This window comes from Vanrija pseudolonga, chromosome 5 (genome assembly GCF_020906515.1).
Source record: "Vanrija pseudolonga chromosome 5, complete sequence".
NCBI classification, from domain to species: Eukaryota; Fungi; Basidiomycota; class Tremellomycetes; order Trichosporonales; family Trichosporonaceae; genus Vanrija; species Vanrija pseudolonga.
In genome coordinates, this window is record NC_085853.1 from 2,327,099 (window position 1) to 2,347,189 (window position 20,091).

At 64.4% G+C, this 20,091-nt stretch overlaps 11 protein-coding genes across 12 annotated transcripts; 6 read left to right on the forward strand and 5 right to left on the reverse strand.

Annotated features, from left to right (window-relative positions):
- Nucleotides 1–404: 404 nt before the first annotated feature.
- Nucleotides 405–806, forward strand: LOC62_05G007608 (uncharacterized protein; the record flags this gene model as incomplete). The annotated part of the gene is made up of 2 exons (XM_062774127.1): nt 405–570; nt 607–806. 2 exons carry the CDS (start codon nt 405–407, stop codon nt 804–806), a joined length of 366 nt encoding a protein of 121 aa, XP_062630111.1.
- Nucleotides 807–2,288: 1,482 nt separating this feature from the next.
- On the forward strand, nt 2,289–2,978 carry LOC62_05G007609 (uncharacterized protein; the record flags this gene model as incomplete). The annotated part of the gene is made up of 3 exons (XM_062774128.1): nt 2,289–2,467; nt 2,524–2,697; nt 2,784–2,978. Exons 1-3 carry the CDS (start codon nt 2,312–2,314, stop codon nt 2,976–2,978), a joined length of 525 nt encoding a protein of 174 aa, XP_062630112.1. The 5' UTR covers nt 2,289–2,311.
- Nucleotides 2,979–3,633: 655 nt separating this feature from the next.
- LOC62_05G007610 (uncharacterized protein) lies at nt 3,634–4,203 on the forward strand (the record flags this gene model as incomplete). The annotated part of the gene is made up of 2 exons (XM_062774129.1): nt 3,634–3,912; nt 3,964–4,203. 2 exons carry the CDS (start codon nt 3,634–3,636, stop codon nt 4,201–4,203), a joined length of 519 nt encoding a protein of 172 aa, XP_062630113.1.
- Nucleotides 4,204–4,351: 148 nt separating this feature from the next.
- BHLH140 (Transcription factor) lies at nt 4,352–5,566 on the reverse strand (the record flags this gene model as incomplete). Its single annotated transcript, XM_062774130.1, has 3 exons — nt 5,467–5,566; nt 5,198–5,430; nt 4,352–5,084 (listed from the first exon to the last, which is right to left on the reverse strand). The coding sequence occupies exons 1-3, from the start codon at nt 5,542–5,544 to the stop codon at nt 4,352–4,354; spliced, it is 1,044 nt and encodes a 347-aa protein (XP_062630114.1). The 5' UTR covers nt 5,545–5,566.
- A 90-nt stretch (nt 5,567–5,656) lies between these two features.
- On the forward strand, nt 5,657–8,010 carry RAB4B_1 (Ras-related protein Rab-4B). 2 transcript variants are annotated; one of them, XM_062774131.1, is made up of 7 exons: nt 5,657–5,807; nt 5,885–5,911; nt 5,977–6,030; nt 6,084–6,166; nt 6,287–6,536; nt 6,666–7,384; nt 7,419–8,010. In XM_062774131.1, the coding sequence occupies exons 1-6, from the start codon at nt 5,774–5,776 to the stop codon at nt 6,935–6,937; spliced, it is 720 nt and encodes a 239-aa protein (XP_062630115.1). In that variant the 5' UTR covers nt 5,657–5,773; the 3' UTR covers nt 6,938–7,384; nt 7,419–8,010. The 2 variants fall into 2 exon arrangements, with proteins under 2 accessions (XP_062630115.1, XP_062630116.1); XM_062774132.1 differs by having other exon boundaries at nt 6,666–8,010.
- Nucleotides 7,322–7,670, reverse strand: LOC62_05G007613 (uncharacterized protein; the record flags this gene model as incomplete). Its single annotated transcript, XM_062774133.1, has 2 exons — nt 7,322–7,384; nt 7,419–7,670. The coding sequence occupies 2 exons, from the start codon at nt 7,668–7,670 to the stop codon at nt 7,322–7,324; spliced, it is 315 nt and encodes a 104-aa protein (XP_062630117.1).
- Nucleotides 8,011–8,134: 124 nt separating the features above from the next.
- On the reverse strand, nt 8,135–8,611 carry LOC62_05G007614 (uncharacterized protein; the record flags this gene model as incomplete). Its single annotated transcript, XM_062774134.1, has 2 exons — nt 8,135–8,261; nt 8,333–8,611. The coding sequence occupies 2 exons, from the start codon at nt 8,609–8,611 to the stop codon at nt 8,208–8,210; spliced, it is 333 nt and encodes a 110-aa protein (XP_062630118.1). The 3' UTR covers nt 8,135–8,207.
- Nucleotides 8,612–10,377: 1,766 nt separating this feature from the next.
- Nucleotides 10,378–11,544, forward strand: LOC62_05G007615 (uncharacterized protein). Its single transcript, XM_062774135.1, has 2 exons — nt 10,378–10,618; nt 10,663–11,544. The coding sequence occupies exons 1-2, from the start codon at nt 10,450–10,452 to the stop codon at nt 11,451–11,453; spliced, it is 960 nt and encodes a 319-aa protein (XP_062630119.1). The 5' UTR covers nt 10,378–10,449; the 3' UTR covers nt 11,454–11,544.
- A 520-nt stretch (nt 11,545–12,064) lies between these two features.
- On the reverse strand, nt 12,065–12,733 carry LOC62_05G007616 (uncharacterized protein; the record flags this gene model as incomplete). Its single annotated transcript, XM_062774136.1, has 2 exons — nt 12,065–12,600; nt 12,730–12,733. The coding sequence occupies 2 exons, from the start codon at nt 12,731–12,733 to the stop codon at nt 12,065–12,067; spliced, it is 540 nt and encodes a 179-aa protein (XP_062630120.1).
- A 1,898-nt stretch (nt 12,734–14,631) lies between these two features.
- On the forward strand, nt 14,632–16,902 carry LOC62_05G007617 (uncharacterized protein; the record flags this gene model as incomplete). Its single annotated transcript, XM_062774137.1, has 5 exons — nt 14,632–15,116; nt 15,155–15,679; nt 15,785–15,827; nt 15,932–15,995; nt 16,034–16,902. 5 exons carry the CDS (start codon nt 14,632–14,634, stop codon nt 16,900–16,902), a joined length of 1,986 nt encoding a protein of 661 aa, XP_062630121.1.
- A 729-nt stretch (nt 16,903–17,631) lies between these two features.
- Nucleotides 17,632–18,860, reverse strand: FAXDC2_1 (Fatty acid hydroxylase domain-containing protein 2; the record flags this gene model as incomplete). The annotated part of the gene is made up of 3 exons (XM_062774138.1): nt 17,632–17,967; nt 18,025–18,629; nt 18,767–18,860. The coding sequence occupies 3 exons, from the start codon at nt 18,858–18,860 to the stop codon at nt 17,632–17,634; spliced, it is 1,035 nt and encodes a 344-aa protein (XP_062630122.1).
- Between the last annotated feature and the right edge of the window lie 1,231 nt (nt 18,861–20,091).

Consider the following 20,091-nt stretch of genomic DNA (forward strand, 5'->3'; position numbering starts at 1 on the left):
GTGACCCATCGCATCGAGCACCACACTGCAGGTACACGCTCGCTCGCCCGCTGCCGTGGCCATTCGCCGCTCTTCGCTCGCTTCCGACGCCGGTAGCGAGACGCTCGCGTAGAGTGAAACGCGAAACGCGCAGATGCGCGAGGCGGTGTGGCGAGGCGTGGCGCTCGTCGATCTGATCTGGCCTGGCGGCCGCGCGCAGTCGAGACCGCTGTGGGTGGCGAGCAGAAACATAGCAGCGGCGAGCGAGGCCGTCGGGCCGGCGGAGGGCGTAGAGGGCTCGAGTGGTATAAAGGACGGCGAGGTGCTCGACGACATGGACACCAACGACCTCCTCTCGCAGCTCACACCTGCTCCCCACCCACCCACCAACCAACCAACCTCACACCAACGCCAACCCCCACACAATGGGCATCATCAAGACGGGCATCCAGGCCGGCGTGGCCTACGCCGCGGTGAACAAGGTCGCCAACAGCCTCGAGGCGAACGCCAAGGCGAAGGCAGGCAACAAGGTGCCGCCGCACGCGCCGTGTAACTGCCCGCACTGCCCGTTCTCCGCGCAGGCGGTGTACGGTGGGTGTGCTGGCGCCGTCGACACTGACACTGCAGGCAACGCCCACGGCTCGCGCGACGCCGCCGCCGCCGCGGCGTACGCTTACGGCGCGAGTCCCTACGCCCCCGCCCCCGGCGCCAACGCGAATGCGAGCTACTACGCCGCGCAGGCTGGCGCGCCGGTCCCGCGCGACAGCGACCACGTGCTCGAGCGCGGCGGTGCGGCGGGCGACGACAAGAAGGGCTACTACGAGTAGGCGTCGGCGAGGAGTAGGGCTTAGCTGAGGAGGAGGAGGGGTCGAGAGAGATAGCAGTACACGCGCTATGATGCATGTCGTGAGGCGAGAGCAGCACGCCGCGGCCACGGCCTATCGGCCATCGCCCGACCATGCCACGCCGCGGGCGACGACAATCAGCGCGGCGTCGGACGTGGGCCGACGGCGGGCGTCGGCGCGTCGGCAAAGCGACCGGCACGTCGGCGCCGCTGTCATCGTAGATGTGTGTGAGGGGGGCGGGTAGGAAGGCTCGTCGTGACGTGCTGTGCATGCGAGTGAGGTGTCTGCGCTATCGATGCCGGGTGTGGGGTGTGTACCGCCCACCGCGACACCGTGTCGCCCTCGTCCGTTGACGCACGTCGCGTCCTCGACGTGGAGGGAGCTGTACGCCCCGGTGCGAGAGAGCAAGGCGCGAGTACAAGTGCTGCCAGTATGTACAAATGCTGCTGCCCAGTTGATTGCTCTAGTTGTTGCTCGAGCCCATCGTTGCTCTCAATCTCCACAAGCTCGCTTCAACTCGCCTCGTATCGAGCACCCCCCCACCTCACACAACCTCCCACCTACATCCCCCTCCCACCCCATCGCATTCCCATCGCCGCAAGCCCGAGCATAAGCGAGCGGGCGAACCAAACACGGCGTTGAGTCGGCCAGGCCCCGACGACGACGTGACGTGCTGCGCTGCGCTGCGCTCTGCTCGACTGACGTGTGACTGTTGACTCGTATCTCTTGTCTTGGCACTGCCTGCCGCGCGCAAAGCCGCATTGCTCTCAACATTATTCCCAACACTCTACCAAGCCAGCGAGCCCCCCTTCGTGCTTACTAACACAACATCGTCGCCCATCACAGCTCACGACGCATGCACGCTGATTTCCGATGCTCACTCGCTTGCTACCTCGCTCACGCACGACTGATTTCCGATCTACAACGCCTCGCTCACGCACCTCTTCAGGCCCTCGGAAATCATTTAAGGCACTCGGAAAACAATCACTGGGTGAGGCGTCGGCTTCCTCCGACGCTGGGCCGCGGGTTCGACGCTCTTGATAGGTATTATCGGGCTCTATGCAGGTGTCTTGACCTATCAGAGGCACGTATACGCGCAAGTCAAGACCGTGCCGGCGCGCGCGACCGCGTCATGACCTATTCTGCAGCCCGTAATATCCTATATTTCTAGTGGCATTCGCAATATTCCAACGACTCGACAGCAGTATCCAACATTCGCAACTTTTTTCCACGTTGTTGCGATTTTCCACACTGCGGTGTGCCCGGGATTCGTGGGACGCACCGACTGTCGTGCCGGGTCGGTGGTCGGGATCGTGCCGGCTCTGCTTTATGCATTGCGAATGCGAGGATGAGGGAGATGGTATATATGCGAGGGAGGGGGAGGAGGGGGGAGGGGGAGCACAACAACAACAAGCAGTAGAGCGCAGTAGCAGTACTCTTCCACAACAACACCCAGCCACACCACCCACCAACCCCCACCACCCACCATGCCACCCTCCCTCATGTCCGACTCGGGCTCAAGCACAGCCACCACAACACCAGCCGCCTCGACGCCCGCGTCCGTGGCCGACTCGACAAGCTCCAAGCCGGGCCTGTCGGCATGGCGCGCACAGCGGAAATCCCAGCGCGCAGAGGGCATCTACGTACGTCGCTTCTGGCTCGGCCACTGCCAGCCGAGACATCGCTGACCCCCGGCTAGGCCGGAACAACGCCCATCACGACCTCGCGCGACGTCGAAGCCGCCCTCGGCAGCATACATGCCCAGGACCCAGCGTACGCCGCGTCCGTGCTCTCCGCGTACGTGGACGCGAAGCGCGCAAAGGGCGCCACGAGGGCGGATATCTCGCAGAAGCTGCACCTGTTGGAGAGGCGGGTGAGTAGTACGCAGCAGCGGGCAACGACGCCGGCGACGTCCCGAACTTGTTGTTCTTTTCTTATCAACCTCGCTCACACACCCAGATGCCCCAGTTTGCACCATCCTCCCTTGTTGTCCGCCGCCAGCAAGGCCTCCGCATCACGCCCGAACTCGAAGCGCTCGCGGGCGTGACCGAGGGGGAGGGGGAGGGCGAGCCGCGCCGAGATGGGCGTGTGCGCCGGCTCGTCGGCTCGCGCGAGGGGGACAGCGAGTGGATCGAGCTTGACGACAACAACTAGGCGGTCGGGCGCCGTGCATGTGTATGTGTGTATTGTTTGTATTCTGATATTCCGTCTATCGTGTGCATGTGTTTGTTTGTGCAGCAGCAAGACCCCGAGGTGGAGGACTGGGAGGATGTCGACGCTCCCGAAGTCGTCGGAGTGCTCCTCTCGGCCGGCCACCAGGCGCCCGGTGGCGGATTTTGTGCGGCATGCAACCACGGTGCCGTTGTGGCCGAGGGCAAGACGAGGCGAGACCGACGGGGGCGGGGGTAGGGGGGGTTGTAGCCGCGCCTCGGCTGCCGCTGGCTGCGCTGCGCTGTACATGTGCTGCATGTGCTGCTAGCAGCACGAGTAGCCGACCGAGCCAAAGTGGACGAGAACCAGGCCGATGCGGACGGACGGTCGAGGCTCGGCAGCGCGGCTGCTTGGCCCCTCGGCCACTACGCACGCTGAGACATTTTGCTGCGTAAGCTGTCCCACTTGGAAAATATCAACAACGATGCCTCGGTCAGCAGCAACGTCGCTGCAATGCTTATAAGTACTGACGGGGTGCATGCATGGCCAGCTGAATGACACGCACGACCTCGCTCACTGCATTGACCACTACTGCAAGCATCACTGAGACCTCGGCACCACCCACCCACACACCGTGGAGTCCACCCGCCCACACACCATGGAGTCCACCCGCCCACACACCCACGCGATCCCGCACAGCTTCACGCTCTCGCGCTCCTCCTCCTCCTCGTCCTCCACCTCGTCCTCGTCCATGGGCCCGTGCCACCGCTCGACAGCGTACGCGTCCAGCGGCGACGTGCGCGCCGCGCTCGACCACGCCGCGCCGAGCGAGAAGGCGTTCGCGTACTCTGTCATCTTTAGCTACGTCGCCGAGGGCGCCGCGCGCAGGCGGTCAAGGGAGCAGGTGCGCGGCAAGCTTGACGCGCTTGAGCAAGTCGTGAGTTTCCTTTGCTTGTTTGTTGGAGGCAGGCGCTGACGCTCCCCCCAGATGCCCCACTTTGCTGCAGCGTTCGACTCTGTCCGAGCCGAGTTTGGCCTCGACGCGCCGTCCGCCGACGCGCGCCTCGCCCGCACCGACGCATGCAAGGCCCGCGACGCGGCCGACCGTGCCCGCCGCTCGCGCTCGTCGTCGCCCGCTGCTTCTCCTACAACAACGCCGGCGGCGCCCTGGGGAAGCGAGTACGATGCCTCCCCTGCTGCGCCCCACTCGCCGCGCCTGTGGCAATAGCACCCAACGACACCGAGACACTCTAGAGCCTAGAACAGACTCGCCAACCGTTGTAGCATTGCATTATTACTGTACACCACTGTACACGTTGTATCTCCAAGATGAAGCATTATGACCATGTCCCGTGATTGTGACCATCGTGTCGGACTTACTGACGCGGCTGAGCACCTGCGCCGTTGCGCCGCGGCGGCGCCGAGAAGACAATGTGCGGGGGCACGGCATGCTCCCCCCCTCCGGCGCCAGGTGCGCCGTTCACGCCGCCCCAGCCCGGCACGCCCGGCCCAGCCCAGCCCGGGGGCGGATGGCCTGGCGGCGAGAGGTGCTGCTCGCGGCCGTACCGCTGGCCGTACGGCTGCGCATACTCGCGCTTGACGCCGTTGTGCTGCGCGCCGCGGCCGCCGCCGTCGTCCCGGCGCGGGGGATACCCATACCCGTCCCTCTTGGCGCCCGTGAAGCCGTACGCGCCGCCGGCGTACCCGCCAGGCCCGTACCGGCCGTAGACGTAGCCGCCGGCATATGCGCCGCGGTCGCGCCCGCCGTCGCCGCCCGCCGCGCCGCGCTCGACCGCACCCCGCTCCACGCGGGAGAGGATGTCGAGCAGCCGCTCGGGCGTCCACGCCGTGCCGGGTAGAGGCTGCTGTACCTCGTCGAGCGTGTACAGCCTGTCGAAACCCTCCCCGCCGGTCGGCCGCGGCGGAGAATACGCCCGCTGCATCTTGTCCAGCACGGCCAGGCCCTGCTCCGCGTCCGGGATCGTCGGGTGACCTGTGCGCTGGGACAGCCTCCCGCGGAGAGTGGCCTGCGAGACGGTGAGCGTCAGCGCGAAGATGCGCGGGCGGGGGGTTGCGGCATGGCCTATGTTGACAAAGTGGGCTCGTTGTCTGCGGGGTGTGAGCGACATTACAAGCAGGGAGAAGATGCACGGCAGCAGCAGCAGCGACGGATGGATCAAGCCCATCGACGCCCCACGCCACCCCACACCGGGCCCACTCACTCGGCGTCAAAGTCGACGCGGTCAACGACGACATTATGCCCGTCCGCGAGCGCGCGCGCCACCAGTCCCTCGACCTCCTGGCGGCGCTTGCTCGGTGCGTCGTCCTGGCTCGCGCGGACCCAGCGGCGCGCGGTGGGAGGCCACGCTGCCGACTCGGATGCAGCGACGAGGGCGTTGGCGAGCGTTGACTTGCCTGAGCCCGGCAGGCCGACGAGGACGAGGAGCGTCTGCGGCTTGACTGTCAGCGCCGCGGGCGGGATGTAACCTACCTCTAGCCCCTTGGAGGGCTGGGCCGAGGTCGAGGCGTAGGCTTCTGGTGGGGTTGGGTGCTGGATGTGTTGCTGCATGGCGAGCAGAGATGGAGAGGTGGTTAGGGCTTGTTGTTGTGAACGACGAGGAGCAAGTTCTTTAATGTGCCCCGATCAGTCCATGATCACTTTCACTTTCATCCATTCGCTCATTCCATTCCATCCCAGACCCGTCGCCGCGCAGCGTCCCTCGGCTCATTCTCCGGCTCCAGACCAGACTCGGTAGACTGACGGCCACGACCACGACAGTGACGCCGACGCCGCCGCCATGGACGAGGGCACAGAGCTCGTCGAAGCGTACGGTGGGTGGTGACTGCGCCGCTCGGCGCCGGCTTTGCCTTCGCCGCCCGCCCGCCCAGCACTAACCACTTGTTCCCAGACTACCTCTTCAAGTTTATCGTCATCGGTGCGTTGTTGCGTCGCGCGCAGTCATCGTTGTTGGCGAGAGCATGCTCTGACCCACACCCGCAGGCGAGGCCGGCACAGGCAAGTCGTGCCTCCTCTACCAGTGCATCCACGAGCAGTGTGAGTCGCCTCTCCGCGGGCTTGCGCGGCCGCCGCAGCTCACGCCCGCCCAGTCAAGGAGAACTCGCCACATACCATCGGGGTCGAGTTCTCGTCGAGAACAATACGGATAGGCGACCGGAGCGTCAAGCTGCAGGTGGGTAGACGCTGCGTGGGTGGGCGCAGCCGGGGACGCCGCCGCCGCCGCCGCCGCCGCCCCCAGCCGCCCGGTGCTCCTCCGGCGTGACCGTCACACTACTAACTCCAACCCAACCAGTTATGGGACACGGCGGGCCAAGAACGCTTCCGGTCAGTCACGCGCTCTTACTACCGCGGCGCGGCGGGCGCGATCCTCGTGTACGACGTGACCTCGCGCGCGAGCTTTAACAACCTGTCGCGCTGGTTGGCAGACTGCAAGGCGCTCGCGAGCCCGCACTTGGCTATAGTGCTCGTGGGGAATAAGTTGGACAGGGAGGATGATCGGGAAGTGGAGACGGCCGAGGGGGAGCGGTTCGCGCAGGATAATGGTGAGTGCAGCGTGAGCTGCGAGCCGCGCAGCGGCGAGCGGCGGCGGGGCAGGCGAGGAAGCGACAGAAGCACGCCGCAACCTGCCCCACGACCCCACCCGACGCTCCACACCATCACTAACACCCCAGGCCTCCTCTTCGTCGAGACCTCGTCCCTAACAGGCGAGAACGCCGCCATGCCCTTCCTCCTCGCTGCGCGTTCCATCCTCTCCGCGATCGACTCGGGCAGCCTCGACCCCGACGCGGCGGGCACGGGCGTGTCGTATGGCGAGCGGCAGCTGCGCGCCGTCGGGTCCCAGAGCAAGCTGGGCTACGCGGCGCCGTTTGTGCGCAAGCGCCGGAGGCAGGATAGTATTTCTATCCGGGAGATGGTGGGGGCTAGTCGGGGGTGTGCGTGCTAGGGGCGCCACGAGCGCAGCGAGTGGTGCGTCTCGGTGACTCCAACGCCGACACGCACACCGACGCACATCACAACACCTACCCACACCTCACAATCACCCCCACGCCAAGCCGCCTCGGCCCAGACGCCGCCCACGCGCCCAAACACGCCACCACCCCCACCAAACCCCACGACCCACCCTACTTCTACTCGACCCGCCCCCTAAGGCTAATGACTATCGGTGTACTAATCTGCATGTATGTGGTACGATTGCTCGCACACACTCTAGCGATCTACCAGGAAACTAACAAGCGGAACGAAAGAGAAAACGAGAGGAAAGAGAGAAACGCGGGGTTGAACCCGCCATGGCGACCAGGCCTAGTGGTCAGGCGCTGTGGCCTAGCGCCTAGTTGATGCGCTGGCCCATGTAGCCCGCCTCGCGGTGCTCACGGCCGCTGTGGTCGCAGCACTGGGGTCAGCAAGCTCAGCGCGATGGCACTCACGTTGCAGGTGCAGGTGATGGTGCGCTGGACGGGGCCGTCCTCGCTCTCCGAGGTGCTCGAGTTGCCGTCGTTGTTGCTGTTGTTGTCGTCGCCGCCGCTCTCGGACGACGACTCGAAGACGGAGGGATACTCCTCGTCCTGGGACGCGTAGGTGACCTGCCCGCGGGAGGTGTTGGTGTTGGTGTAGCCGTTGGCGTAGTAGCCGTTCGAGTACGAGTTGGAGTAGCCGTTGGAGTAGTACCCGTTGGACATGGTGCTTGTGGTTGTGTTTGGGGTTGGGGTTGGGAAGGAGGGTGAGGTGAGAGGAGGTGAGGAGTTGGTGAGCAAGACGAGTGAGGATGAAGGGACTGAAGTACTCGCTGCGGCTGTCGTCGATGGCGACGGCGAGGGCGGTGATGGTGTTGAGAGTCCAGCGGCCGGTGATGGCCATCAGCCGTTGGTTAGCCCAGTGATGCCTGCCACTGCCACTGATGGGGCACGGTGCTTGGCCCATGTACGACGTGTTTGGGTCAGTGTGAGCATCAGCCGTAGTGATGGCTCACGGGGGGTCAGCAGAGCGAGCGTGAGCGCGTCGGTCGTCTCGGAGTGCAGCTTGTGCCACTTGTGCTGCCTCGACGCGCGCTGGCCTTGTCGAGCTGGTCAGTGCCTCCGGCTATCGCTGCCGGCTCGGTGTGACCACGCGCGGCGTCGAGCAGCGGGTCACAGGCCACCACTCGCTCTGCTAAGTTACATGCATGGTGGTCTACAGCGTGTCGGGGGCGGCGACGACAAGGCGGTCGCGATCAATGTCTAGGGTGTCGGGGTGGTGATGGTGGGCATGACGTAGGACGTGGTCTCTCGAGACTACACGAGTCAGCCTCCTCCTTCTGTCTCCTGCCCGTCCCAACCAGCTCACCTCCTCAACTCGCGCTCACGGTCGCCGCACCAAGCGCAGCAGCAGCAATGCTCGCGCTCTCCTTGTCGCAGACATGGCCCCGCGCATGCCCATAGTTGTGATGATGCTCCGCGTCCTCGTCGGGCGGCTCGACGCCAAACTCCGAGTCGCTCGAGTCCTCGACGTACTCGTCGGCGCTGCGCGGCTCGTGGTGCGCCTCTGCGTCGGGGGAGGTCCAGCGGAAATGCCGCTGGATAAAGGTCGTTATGAAGACGAGCGCCGAGACGACGACGGCGGTTTCGACGGTTGGCGGTTCCATTGTGTTGTGGGGGTGGGTGGGTTGTGTTGGCTTGGGCTGGGTTGAGGAGGAGGGGTAAGGCAGCCTGCGCTGGGCTATATCTACCCCCCTGGCACCCCGCGCCCGCGCGAGCCTCGCCGGCTCACGCTTCGTCAACTTTACACGACGGCGCACACGGCGAGAACAAGTACACACAGCCGGCGTGGCGCACGCCTCCGCCGGGGGCTTGGTGCGGCTTGCAACTCACCCCGGCTCACGCCGGCGGACGTCACGGGACGAGCCGGAGATCGAGCCAGCTAACCACGCCCTCGGTCGCTGGGTTGTTGTGCATGCAACGTGCTGCGCTATGGCCTGTGGAGGTAGATACCCGAGATGAACGCGAGTTGGAGCTTCAACAACAACAACGTGCAGGCTGTGGAACTGGTCCGCGCTGGAACGGGCTGAAGAACGTGAGGAGGACCAAGGACGAGGTGGTGGGTGGCCTGCCCTGTGGCTGATCGCCACGGGTACCACCGGCCTGCTGCTGCCGCCTGGGCTGGAGGCCATGGCGCCCGGCATGTCGGCAGCGGCTCTGTGCTGAGGCGAGAGACGTCTCGCCGGCAAGCCATGCACACCAAGCTGGCGTGTAGATGCAGAGCAGCACTGCGGAACTGCGCCATTTGGTGCTGGTGAGGTGCGAGTTGTTCGCCAGAACTTGACGTCGATCCCCCGCCAACCCCGGAGTCACCCGACGACGCACCGCCGGCACTGGTAGATACGCCGTTATCTCGTGGTCGTGTCGTGGTTGGGTTGTGGTCGTCGCCTTGGGCCTTGGGCTGGCGTTGGCATTGTGCTCGACTCGAGGCTGACTCGCGAAGTTGTGCTTGCTGTCCGACAACGACAGCTTGGCTGCCGAGGCAAGTGTCCTAGGACCTCGTCCTCTCGTCTCCGACATGCGCCATCATCAGCAGCGACGCTTCGCGCCGAGCAGAGCAGAGCAGAGCAGAGCATGCACCGCATATGATGTGCAGCAATGACGTCCTCATATCAAGTAGATCCCGAAGCTACTCCGCGCTCGCTCGCTCGTTATTCCGGCCGCCGACGGCGCGACGGGGTAGGCAGGTCGATCGACCTCGCTACCGACGTCTGCAGTCCAGCAGTGCGCCACCGCAGTTCAGACGCCGAGGCGAGCCCCGCGTCGCCTCGCTACCGCGTCTCCGCCGGGCCAGCGGGGTGCTTCGCGCTGCATAGCGCACGATGTGCTGCGCAGCTAGTGCCTTGCAGAGTGAATGCATTCATGTAACGCTACAGCGACGGTCGTTGCAGGTGAAACTAGCCATTAGCGCGTAGAGGATTCTCGGCGCTGACAAGGCTCCGAGAATCGACACGCGCCGAAGTTTTTTTTTTCTTTTCGGCGGCCCGCAGCGAGCGACCATGACGCACCATGCAGCACGCCGACGTCCTGCGGGCCGGCGGCGACAGGTACACCACGCCAGTGCCTATCTAATCTCAGCCCCCGGCGGAGCGGAGGCGCGGAGGAGCAGTGCACGCACGTCAGGCGGTGCAGGCTGCGCCGCGTCAGACTCGCTCGCGCGCCTCGCTCGCTCGCTCCCCGTCGCTTCCGCCCGGCAGGGAGTGGCAGTCGAGGCAGGCACCACCCAGCCAGCCAGCGACCGCCAGCTGGAAATAGCACCACTGTGGCTCAGTGTCGTTCTCGGCGGTTGCTGTCGCGAGCTGGTCGGCGTGACTGTCGGCGAGGGTGTGCAAGGGCGTGGTGATATAAGACGACGGGGTGCATGCATGCTTGGCCGCCATCACCGACGAGCTCGACCACCTCCTGCCTGCTGGCCACCCTTCACCCACCTACCACACCCGCCGCCATGTCCGCCCCTATCAACCCCTTCGAGGCCATGGGGTCCAACATCTCGCCCGTGCAGTCGCTCGTCTTCGCTGGTGTCTTTGCTGTCCTCACCCTCCTCATCGGCTTCCGCATGCTCAAGGGCTCGACCCCGACCTTCTGCTACCGTGTTCTCGCTCTCTTCGGTGCTGGTAAGCCACGCAACCTCTCACCGTGCGCCACTAACCCCCACCAGTCCGCATCGCCACCTTTATCGTCCGCTACATCGTCACCCGCGCCCACCCAACAGACAGCGACTACAAGACGCTCCTCATCGTCGCGGGTGTGCTCGTCGTCTTCGGCTTCCTGTTCTACTGCGAGGCGATCCTCGAGCTCCTGGTGGTGTGGTACGGCGCCGTGCGCTGCGCCGACCTGACCGGCATGCAGCGCATGATCAAGAAGGTGCGCCACCTCGTGCTGGTGGGCATCTCGGTGCTAGGCATCGTCGGCACGATCAACGAGGTCAACGCGGTCAGCAACGACGACATGAGCGCATACAACACGGCCAAGATCATGCGCCAGGCCAGCGGCGGCCTCTTCGGCGCCGTGACGGTCCTCACGCTGCTCGCCATCATCGTCATCGCGTGCATGGGGCGTGTCAAACACTCGCGCGTGTCTGTCGCCCGCGGCGCGACCATCCTCACGATCATGACCCTCGCCATGGGTGTCGAGTGCGCCTACCGTGTCTGGAGCGCAACCAGCTCGACCGGTTTTGTCGTCAAGCAGACGGCCCTCGACGTGCTCCTCATCGCGCCCGAGTGCATCATCATCATCCTGTTCGGCGTGTTTTCGTTCGAGGACGGCGACGTCCGCTTCGGCTTTGGCACAGGCGGTGCCAGCCAGCTGCAGAGGGTCCCTCAGTACTCGCCCGAGAGCGGATACCCGCTCAACCAGACGGCGCAGGTGCCCCTGGCCCCGGCTTCCCAGTACCCTCAGTACCACCAGCCTTACGACACACCCTACGGCCAGCCTTCGTACGGCAAGTAGAGTGATTTAGAGACGAGAGCTGTATGTAGCACCATAGACACTTGATAATAGCCTCGGCCAGACACATGCATCGGCTAGAGTGAGTGAGTGAGTGAGCGTGTGAGTGTGCGTTGTGTAAGCGTTTCATTGAGCAGGCCAGACGAATGTGGCTAGCCTCGCTCGACGAGGCGATCGGGGGTGGTGTCGGCATCATCATCATCAGCGTGTGACCTCGAGCCTCGGGATGGCATAGCTCGTAGCTGCAGCAGCGTCAGTCACGTCGCGGCACACCACGCCACATCATAATCATCACATGCATGCATACTATGCAGCCGGCTTCTCATTGCCCTCGGATCCGTCTCTGCGTCTGCTGTACATCTTTGATTCTCGGCCTCGGCTCGACTCGACTCGGGTTTCCGCTTTGAGTTTCTCATTCCTCGGGGGGTAAGGAGGGTGGGTGGGCGAGGGGATGGGGGGGTCGACGGGCGACGAGCAACGTGCGTGGGTGGCAGGCTGCTCAGCTGCCCGTCATGTAGACTTTGTGTGGACGTTGGTTGTGACTTGACTGGCATGGCTGTAGAGGGTTTTGTGGCACACGCCGTCTGCGTGCGCTCGTCTCAGCGACTGTCCACCTAGTGCGCGGCGGTGTGCGGTGGCGCGGCGTCGCGCGAGGTCATGCGCTTGATGGCGTCGGCGACCGACGGGCGGCGGAGCATGGCGTTGACGCTCGCGCCGCCCGAGCCGCCGGGGGCGCGGTCCTCGTCGCCGACGTCGGGCAGGGTCACGGGGTTCTGGTGCGACGGCTTGGACGATCGCGTCGGGCTCGAGCCGAGCAGGCTGGTCGGCACGAGGCCGCCGCTAAAGTTGAGGCGGCCGCCGCCGGGGTTGGCGTTGGTGGCGAGGCCGGACCGGCGGTGCTCGCCCGTGTGCGAGCACACGGGGCACTCGGGGTGCTCGGTGCCCTTGTGCGCGTTGTGCACGAGGATCTCGGACGCCTGCTTGACGTTGCCGTGCGTCAGCTGCAGCTGGCGCTTGGACACGTCGCGCGGGAAGCCCATGGCGACGAGCTCGTCGATCTCGGCGTCGGTCGGCTGCCGTCCTTGGCCCATCGAGCCGAGGTCGTGCGAGACGCGGCGGACCCACTGGCCAAACGACTGGTTGGGGGACGCTGAGAGTGTCAGCTCGAGCTCGAGCTGCGGGGTGGGAAGGAGGCGCCGGGGGGGTCGGCTCCGGTCGGTGCATCGCCACCGCGGAAGCGCCACACCGGCGTCGCCAAGCCTCGGACACTGCTACTCACACATTGTTTGTTAGGGCTTGGTTGTTGGTTTGTTGGTGCTGTTGGTGCTGGGACTTGCTGTGGTCACTACGAGGCAGTGGACAACGTTGAACAGTGGTCAAGAGTTGCCGCTCGGGGATGGGGAGGTGAGCAGGCAGGCAAGAGCGCGCCCAAGTGGCTTGAAATAACGCTGTCGTCACTACTGTCAACGAGTCAAGGTTGAGACGCCCACACCTCGTGACTGAGCGACTCCCGCCACAAGGCGTCAGCTGACTGCGCGCACCTGCATCAGCAGCGGGCGGAACGACGCTCCAGAACTTGCTCGCCGGGTGGGCAGATGCACGCTTGCGCTACTTGCGCCGTAGCGCCAACGCCCTCTGCCTGCCGCTGCTGCTGCTGCTGCTGCGCTGCCTGCCTTATCCGTCGCGACGAGGTCACGAGGATTGTGGGAAAGCGTAATTGACAACTGACACGAGCGCTGATTGGGACGAACAAGAGGCCACATGACGTCAAACGCACCCGATTGCACTGGGCTGCTGCAGCGAGTCGCTGCAGCTGCTACATGTAATGTGGGCACGAGGACGCTAGCAGTGAGAAATGGATGAATGCGAGCTCGCGCTGGCGGGCGTGTATATGCCGCCGCCGCTGTGCAGCGCGCGCAGGAACCCAGAAACACCAACCCCAGATCCCGTGTCACTTGCCAGCTTGGAGCTTGGAATGAGACGACTGACTCGCTGGTTGGCATGTGCCATGTTGCCACCCAATCGCCGCGCGGGCGGCGGGCTGTCGTGAGCGACGTCGACGCGCGTCGATCGAGACAGAAGCCGGCGGGTTGGAGTCGGCGTCGAGCACGAGGAGTGAGCTGCGGTTCGTGGTCGGGGTTGTGGTTGTCGGTCGTTGTCGGTGGACGCGGTCGCGGGTGGCAACAAGGCCAATGACGACAACATGGTCATTCGCCGACGCCTGAGCAGCTGATACCACTGTAGTTGTCCCCTCCTCTTCCGCCTCCTCCTCCTCATTCCGCATCGCCGGCGATCGAACTCGTGCTCGTGGCTGCCCACTCCGGCGGCACTTGGATCCCAGCTCGAAGAGCCGCGGAGCATTGGGCATTCAGACACTCCTATCACGAGTGTTAAGAACAGTTGTGTCGCTTCAGTCAGCCTTGGCGCTCGTCTCCATCCTTCTATGCTGCGTCTGTCGGTCGCCTTCTCCTTCGGTTCAGCGCTGGGCTCCGCACAGCGGCAGCTCCATCGTGCCTCCTTCCTCTCACCGCAGTCGACCCAGCCCCTCGCAGCCATGTCCAGACCACCTCCACCCCTCCCCGCAAACACGTGCCGGTCCCGCTCAGGAGCTGAGCATCCGCTCTTCATTGTCGTCGCTGGCGCCGTACTGACCTGACATTGCCCCGCACGTATCATACCGCCAGGGAACGGCTCGAGTGTTTGTTTCGTCATCCTCAACTGTAATTCTGCCCGAGTGCATTGAGTTGCGCTTGTCTCCAGGTATGCCCAGGCACTCTTGACGTGATCCATTGACTTGACCATTGGCAAGCGATGGGGCGAGGCGGCAGTCACAAACGAGGCAGGCAGTCCATTCCAAACTACAGGGGACGACGGAACGAGTGGGCATGCAGATCCCCCGCGCTGTTACTCGGATGCTCGGATGAGCAGCTTGTTGACAGTCGCCATGTCCTGCCTCCTGCCTGCCTGCCTAACCTGCCGTACATCAAGGCTGTCCCGACCATTGCGCAGCACGCCGCAAACATGAGGCGACTGACGGACCTCTCATCCATGATGAACCACTTGCTCTCACCACGACTGCCGCTCCGACCATCCCGAGGTCACTGACATGCTGCTGCCGCCGCCGCCGCCGCCGCCGCTGCCGCTGCTGTGGTTTCTGGTCGCCCTGCTCACCGCGGCGGGGATGACCGCAGCTGCCCCAGGCACCACCGGCACCATCGTCAACGGGACCTACGTCCCGCCTTCGGGCTCGCCATGGTTCGGATACCGCGTCCTCGCGCAATCGTTCCCCAGCACGTACGCGTATCTGGTCTACCGGGGCTCTTGGAGCTCGTCGTGCATTCCTCCTCCGGTCTCGAACGCCTCAGGGGTGATCACACAACGCACCACAACGGCTGGAGAATCCGCCGTCTTGTGGTTTGGCGGAATCGGCGCGATTCTGAGGGCCAGCAGCGTTGGACCGGCCAACTCGACTGTGCAGACATGGATCGACGGCGTCCAAGGTCTAGAGTTCCAAGTGCCCCCCGTACCACCAGGCGGCAGCGAGCTCTTTCCAATCCAAGTCCAAGACCTCGTCAATACCAACCACAGCCTCCAGATCACGCTCGCCAGTGGCCCGGGGGTGATAATCCAGAGCGGTGCTGTCATGATACCCGCCGCGCCGCCTGGGTAAGTGAAAGAGTAAGGGCAACACTGACCACCCCAAGCTCCGACTTCTTCTCCATGGTCCCTCACCCGACACAGGAGGACGGGCCAGTCCCGGTCACGAAGCGGGCTGCCACAGGCCCCGTTCAGGTCGGCGGGGGCTCGTTCGTGACCAGCGCGCCGGACGACTGGGTGCTCATTCCGTGCGGCGTCGACGACCAGGACTGTCCACCAATAGGCAGGTACGTGGAGACGAACAAGTCCGGCGCGTGGATAGCGTACCAAGCACCTGCGCAGACGGTCGGCATGTCCTTCAGCGGATGGAGCGTGCCCAACGGCGGCAGCATGAAGGTCTTCGTCCAGCCCCCGCCGCCACTCGACGTCACGGGATTGAGCTATGCGCGCGCCAACGGCGAGGATGGTTCGCGATCAGTCGTCGTGGCCAAGCAGTACGCGCCGTGCCAGGCCATGCAGACGGTGTACATGGCGCAGCTTGACCGCGGCAGGCGATACTCGCTCAACGCGACCTGCACGGCGGAAGCAGGGCAGAAGTGCTCGTTCGCGTTCGCCACGTTCCACATCGCCAAGTGAGTTGCGCGGCGAGGCAGAGACTGACTCATACCCAGTGACGCAGCACCAGTACCGCTCGTGACGCCGGGAAGTACCAACGCCACGGGGGTAGCCTCGCTCAGCCCAAGCAGCAAGACTAATAAAGGCGCGATCGCCGGCGGAGTGGTGAGTACGGCGATGGGATGTTCTGACGCCAGGTCGGCGGCGTGGTGCTCCTCGCGGCGGTTGCCGGGCTGATAGCCTGGCTCGTGCGCAGGCAGCGCCGGCAGCGTCCCGCGCCGGAGGTCGTCGAGGAGGACAAGTTGGCCGAGGACGAGGCAGGGGCGCAAGGAAGTGAGTTGCACGGGGTATGTGCCCGCTCACACACCCAGGCGACGAGTCGGCCTCGTCGGAAGCCCACGCCGCGGCGCATGCCACCCCGCCACCGGAGCAACCAGCGGACGCACCCACAGAAGTGTCCACGCAGCCACAAGGCGCTGCATACGCCTACCTGGCGCACGGCGCAGCGTCCACGCCGCCGCTGCACACCCCCGTGCAGCCGCCACCACCGAGCCTGCCGACCAACCCGAACCCGACGCCAGTGTTCCACATGCGGCCGCAGCACCTGCCGGCGATCGACACGGGCGCCGTGGCACTGGCACGGAGCGCGGACCGCGCGCAGCCGCCGACGACGGCGACGACCATGTCGAGCCGGAGCGGGAGCGGGTCCGTGCCGCCCCTCATCGCCGAGCTCAAGTCCGGCTCGCCGCTCATTTCAAACGGCACCCCCGTGACCGCGCGCAGCGGCCACCGGTCGCTAGCGAGCATGTTCGGCGGGCGCGCGCCCGAGCCGACGCCACCGCTGCCAGAGCTCGTGGGCGTGCATCGGTCCCAGGACGCAGGCGACCTCGAGGGGGTCAGGATGGCGGAGGACGCGGGGAGGATACGTGCTGAGGAGCTGCCGCCAAGGTATAACCCCCAGTGGCGGGACGAGGGCGAGGGCGAAGCGGTGGTACGGCAGGCAGAGGCGGGCACTACGAGCGGTACAACACCGCCTGCGCGCACAACCCCACCCGGACTCACGCCGCCCGACATGACGCCCCTCGAGACTGTGATGGAGCGCCCGTCGGTCGAGGTCGAGCGCCATGGGGTGGCTGGAGCCGCCGGCGCGCCGGACCGGCACGACGCGCGCCCGGCGACACCCGAAGCTGAACGCGAGCCGGCGGCAGCGGCAGCGGCAGTGGAGGCACCGGCAACGTAGATTCTGTCATGGATGCAGGTTGTGTGATGCTCGCTCGCGGCGCGTCCCGTGTGGCCCCCGGTCGTGAAACAGTGTGTGCCACTACGCCCCGCCACTGACGAACGGGCACTGTCCGCTGCCTTTCAGGGCGGGCATCCCCACGCACCCACCCACCTACCGCACGATAACGCGGCTATCTACTCGGTGTTTGGAGGCCGCGGCACGATCTGCGTGTTGCGCTGTGGGGTGGGGATAGCTGTCGGAATGGAGTGTCTCGGAATGTCGGTATCTTCGCAGCGAGCGAGGAACGAGGCGACGGCCTGAACGATGAGCCTATGCACTCGCCTGTTGGGGACAAGGGGACGCTCGTAACGAGACTCGCGGCTGGGACCAACATACCCAGGCTGCGTCAGAGCATGATGGCCGTGGCGCCCGTCGACACGAGCTGCGCACAGTTGGTGGCAACATACACCTCTCAATGCACGCCTCCTCCCGAGCCACACTCCCGCCACCTCCCGCACACACACCGCACCTAACCTATCCATACATTGACACAAATGATACATTTGGTAGTCTGCGTCGGAACGAGTCGAGAGAGATAATTATGACGCTCGAGAGTCTCGAGACATTTCCGTGGAGATTGCCAACTGCCTGCGGACCTCGTTGTGGTCAAGCGGACGCCGGCCAGAGAACAGCGTGAGAGATGTGATGGTTGCCATCGAGGCACAAATCAAATGGAGGATGCAACGCCTACTCGAGGGGCACGGCGGGGACGCGTGAGGCAAGCTCGCGGCGCGCCTTGAGGCGCCAGTCGGGGTCCTCCTTGTCGCGGCGGTGGATCTCACCCAGCCACTCGTTGTACTTCGAGTTGTGGCCAAAGACGGTGTCGAGCAGGCCGGTCGGGCCATAGTTCTCCGTGTACGAGTAGTGGTGCCAGTCGTGCATGAGCGCGTCGGACAGGAACGGGATGTTGTACTCTGAGTGGTTGCAGAGCGTGTCAAACTGGAGCGTGTTGAAGAACATGAGGAACATGGACCAGTGCGAGTTGAGAAGAACAAAGCTGATGACGAGGGGGAAGAGGTTGGACTGGAGGGGGTGGTTAGTGGGGGGTTGCGGTTGGAGGATGCTCAGACTCGGACTCACCACGAGGTGCTCGACCATGGTGCAGTACTCGGCAGCCAGAGCCACAGGCGCCGTGTACTGGTGGTGGAGCTTGTGCACGGACGCGTACCATCCCTTGCCGTGGAAGAAGCGGTGGATGTAGAAGAAGCCAATCTCCTCGCACAGCAGCGCAAAGATGAACGTGAAGAAGGTCATGCCCCAGCCGGGGAGCGACTCGTAGTCGGTCTTGAAGGGGAAGAAGTAGGCGAGGAAGACGTAGAGGGGAAAGTTGACAAAGGCCCAGTTACGCGCGTTGATCCAAATAACCCACGCGTACTCCTTGAGTGGGATGAGGGGTGTTGGCTGGATACGGTACGGCTGGACGAGCTTGTTGAGGGCCGGGATGAGGTCGAACGCCATGAACACGAGCCCAAAGCCAAAGTACCAGACGGTGGTGATCGCCGTCGTGAGCCACACGTTAATCTCCCACGGCGTGTAGTTTGCGTTCAGCCACGTGTAGAACTGCTTGCCGTACTCCGACTTGTGGAACAGCACCGTGCTCGAGATGATGAGCAGCGTATGCAGCAGTGCCACCCCGGGCCGGTGGTTGAACAATGGCGGCTTGGTGATGGCCCACTTGTGCTCCTCTGTGTGTGGCGTGTCAGTTCGGCGATGATCGATTGTCACGAGGTAGGTCGACGCCACCCAGCGGCAGCGCGCGTCGTTTGTGTGCCTGCTGCTTGCTGCCCTGCTGCCTGCCCTGGTTCTGCATTCTGGTACTCACTGCCCTTGTACGGCTTGGCGTCGCCGCCAGCAGCGGCGGCCTTGTTGCCAGCGCCGCTGCTCCCTTTCGTTTCTGTCACCGCTGTCGCCGACATGATTGCCCCGTGCTTGCTGCTGCTGCTTCCTTGCGTGCCGAGAGTCGAGTAGTGGTATGTGGAGACCAGGCGGCGAAGATGACAGCTAATGCATGTTATTATACCCCTTTTGCCCAGCGTTGCCATTGCAATGGGAGGCTAGCGCGTCGCTGCCGATCTGAATGCCGACAATTCTGTTCGCCGCCACGAGCTAGCTATTCAGCATTATTAGGGGCTATTAGCAAACAAGGTCGACCACGAATACAGCCCCATGCATGGGGGTATTAGCTTGACTCCTGCCCCCTGTGCAACCCATGACGCGCGCAGGAGTGTGCATCGGGTCGCCGAACCGGCTACCTACCAGGCCAGTGGGTCGTGGAACTCGGTTTCCGATCAGGAGGAGCGAGGAGCCAAGTCTGGATGGCTGTATGGCTGGACAATTCTCGGTCGTTCCCCCCGTGCTGCTCGGTTGAAAAATCCCGTGGCTCCTCCCCATCATTTACACTGCTGGAGCTCAATGGATGGATCGCATCGGTGGGGAGGGGAGCGACAGGCTACGTAGCTCTGCGCGTGCTGTGAGCGGCCAGTGTGCGCTGACATGCTGGGGCGTTGGGGAGCATGGAGCATGTGTGCCCCCATGTATACGTGACGGGTTGTGAGCCGAGTTGCAGCCGAGTTGTGTTTGTGGATACATAGATCCCGACGCGCGCGCGCTGCGCCGTCTGTCCGTCGCACGACCACACGTACGCATTCTGGAACACTGTAGCGCCAGTCTCAGCGCTGCGTGGTTACTAACTGTCTCAGTGAAGCTGCCAGCTACTGTCGTCCGTCAACTCGCCGCCGCCGATCACTCGTCGTGTAACGATGACGAGCTGGCGTGGATCGCTCGGCGGGCGGCGTGGATGGACTCGATGGATGGATTCCAGACCCAGCCAGCAGCCGCCAGTGGTGTGTGACTGACTGGCACCGCACGGTGGGCACAGCCGCCCGTGGAACTCGGCCTACTTGCACTGGTTCCATGGCAGAGCGGCTGTCAGTTGGCAGCACATGCGAAGCGTGGTCTGGTTTGCGGGTACGGCTAGCCTGTGGATGACTGCGTGCGGCGATCTTGCGGCGGCAGAGCATACCTACGTCAAGGTATGACTACTAGTGCCAAATGCCAAGTGTCACGAGCCAGACCAAGCCGCCGGCGGCGGGGTTGTTGTTGTGTCAGGCGATATCTGCAATGCCGAGACGAGACGCGAGGCTAGCT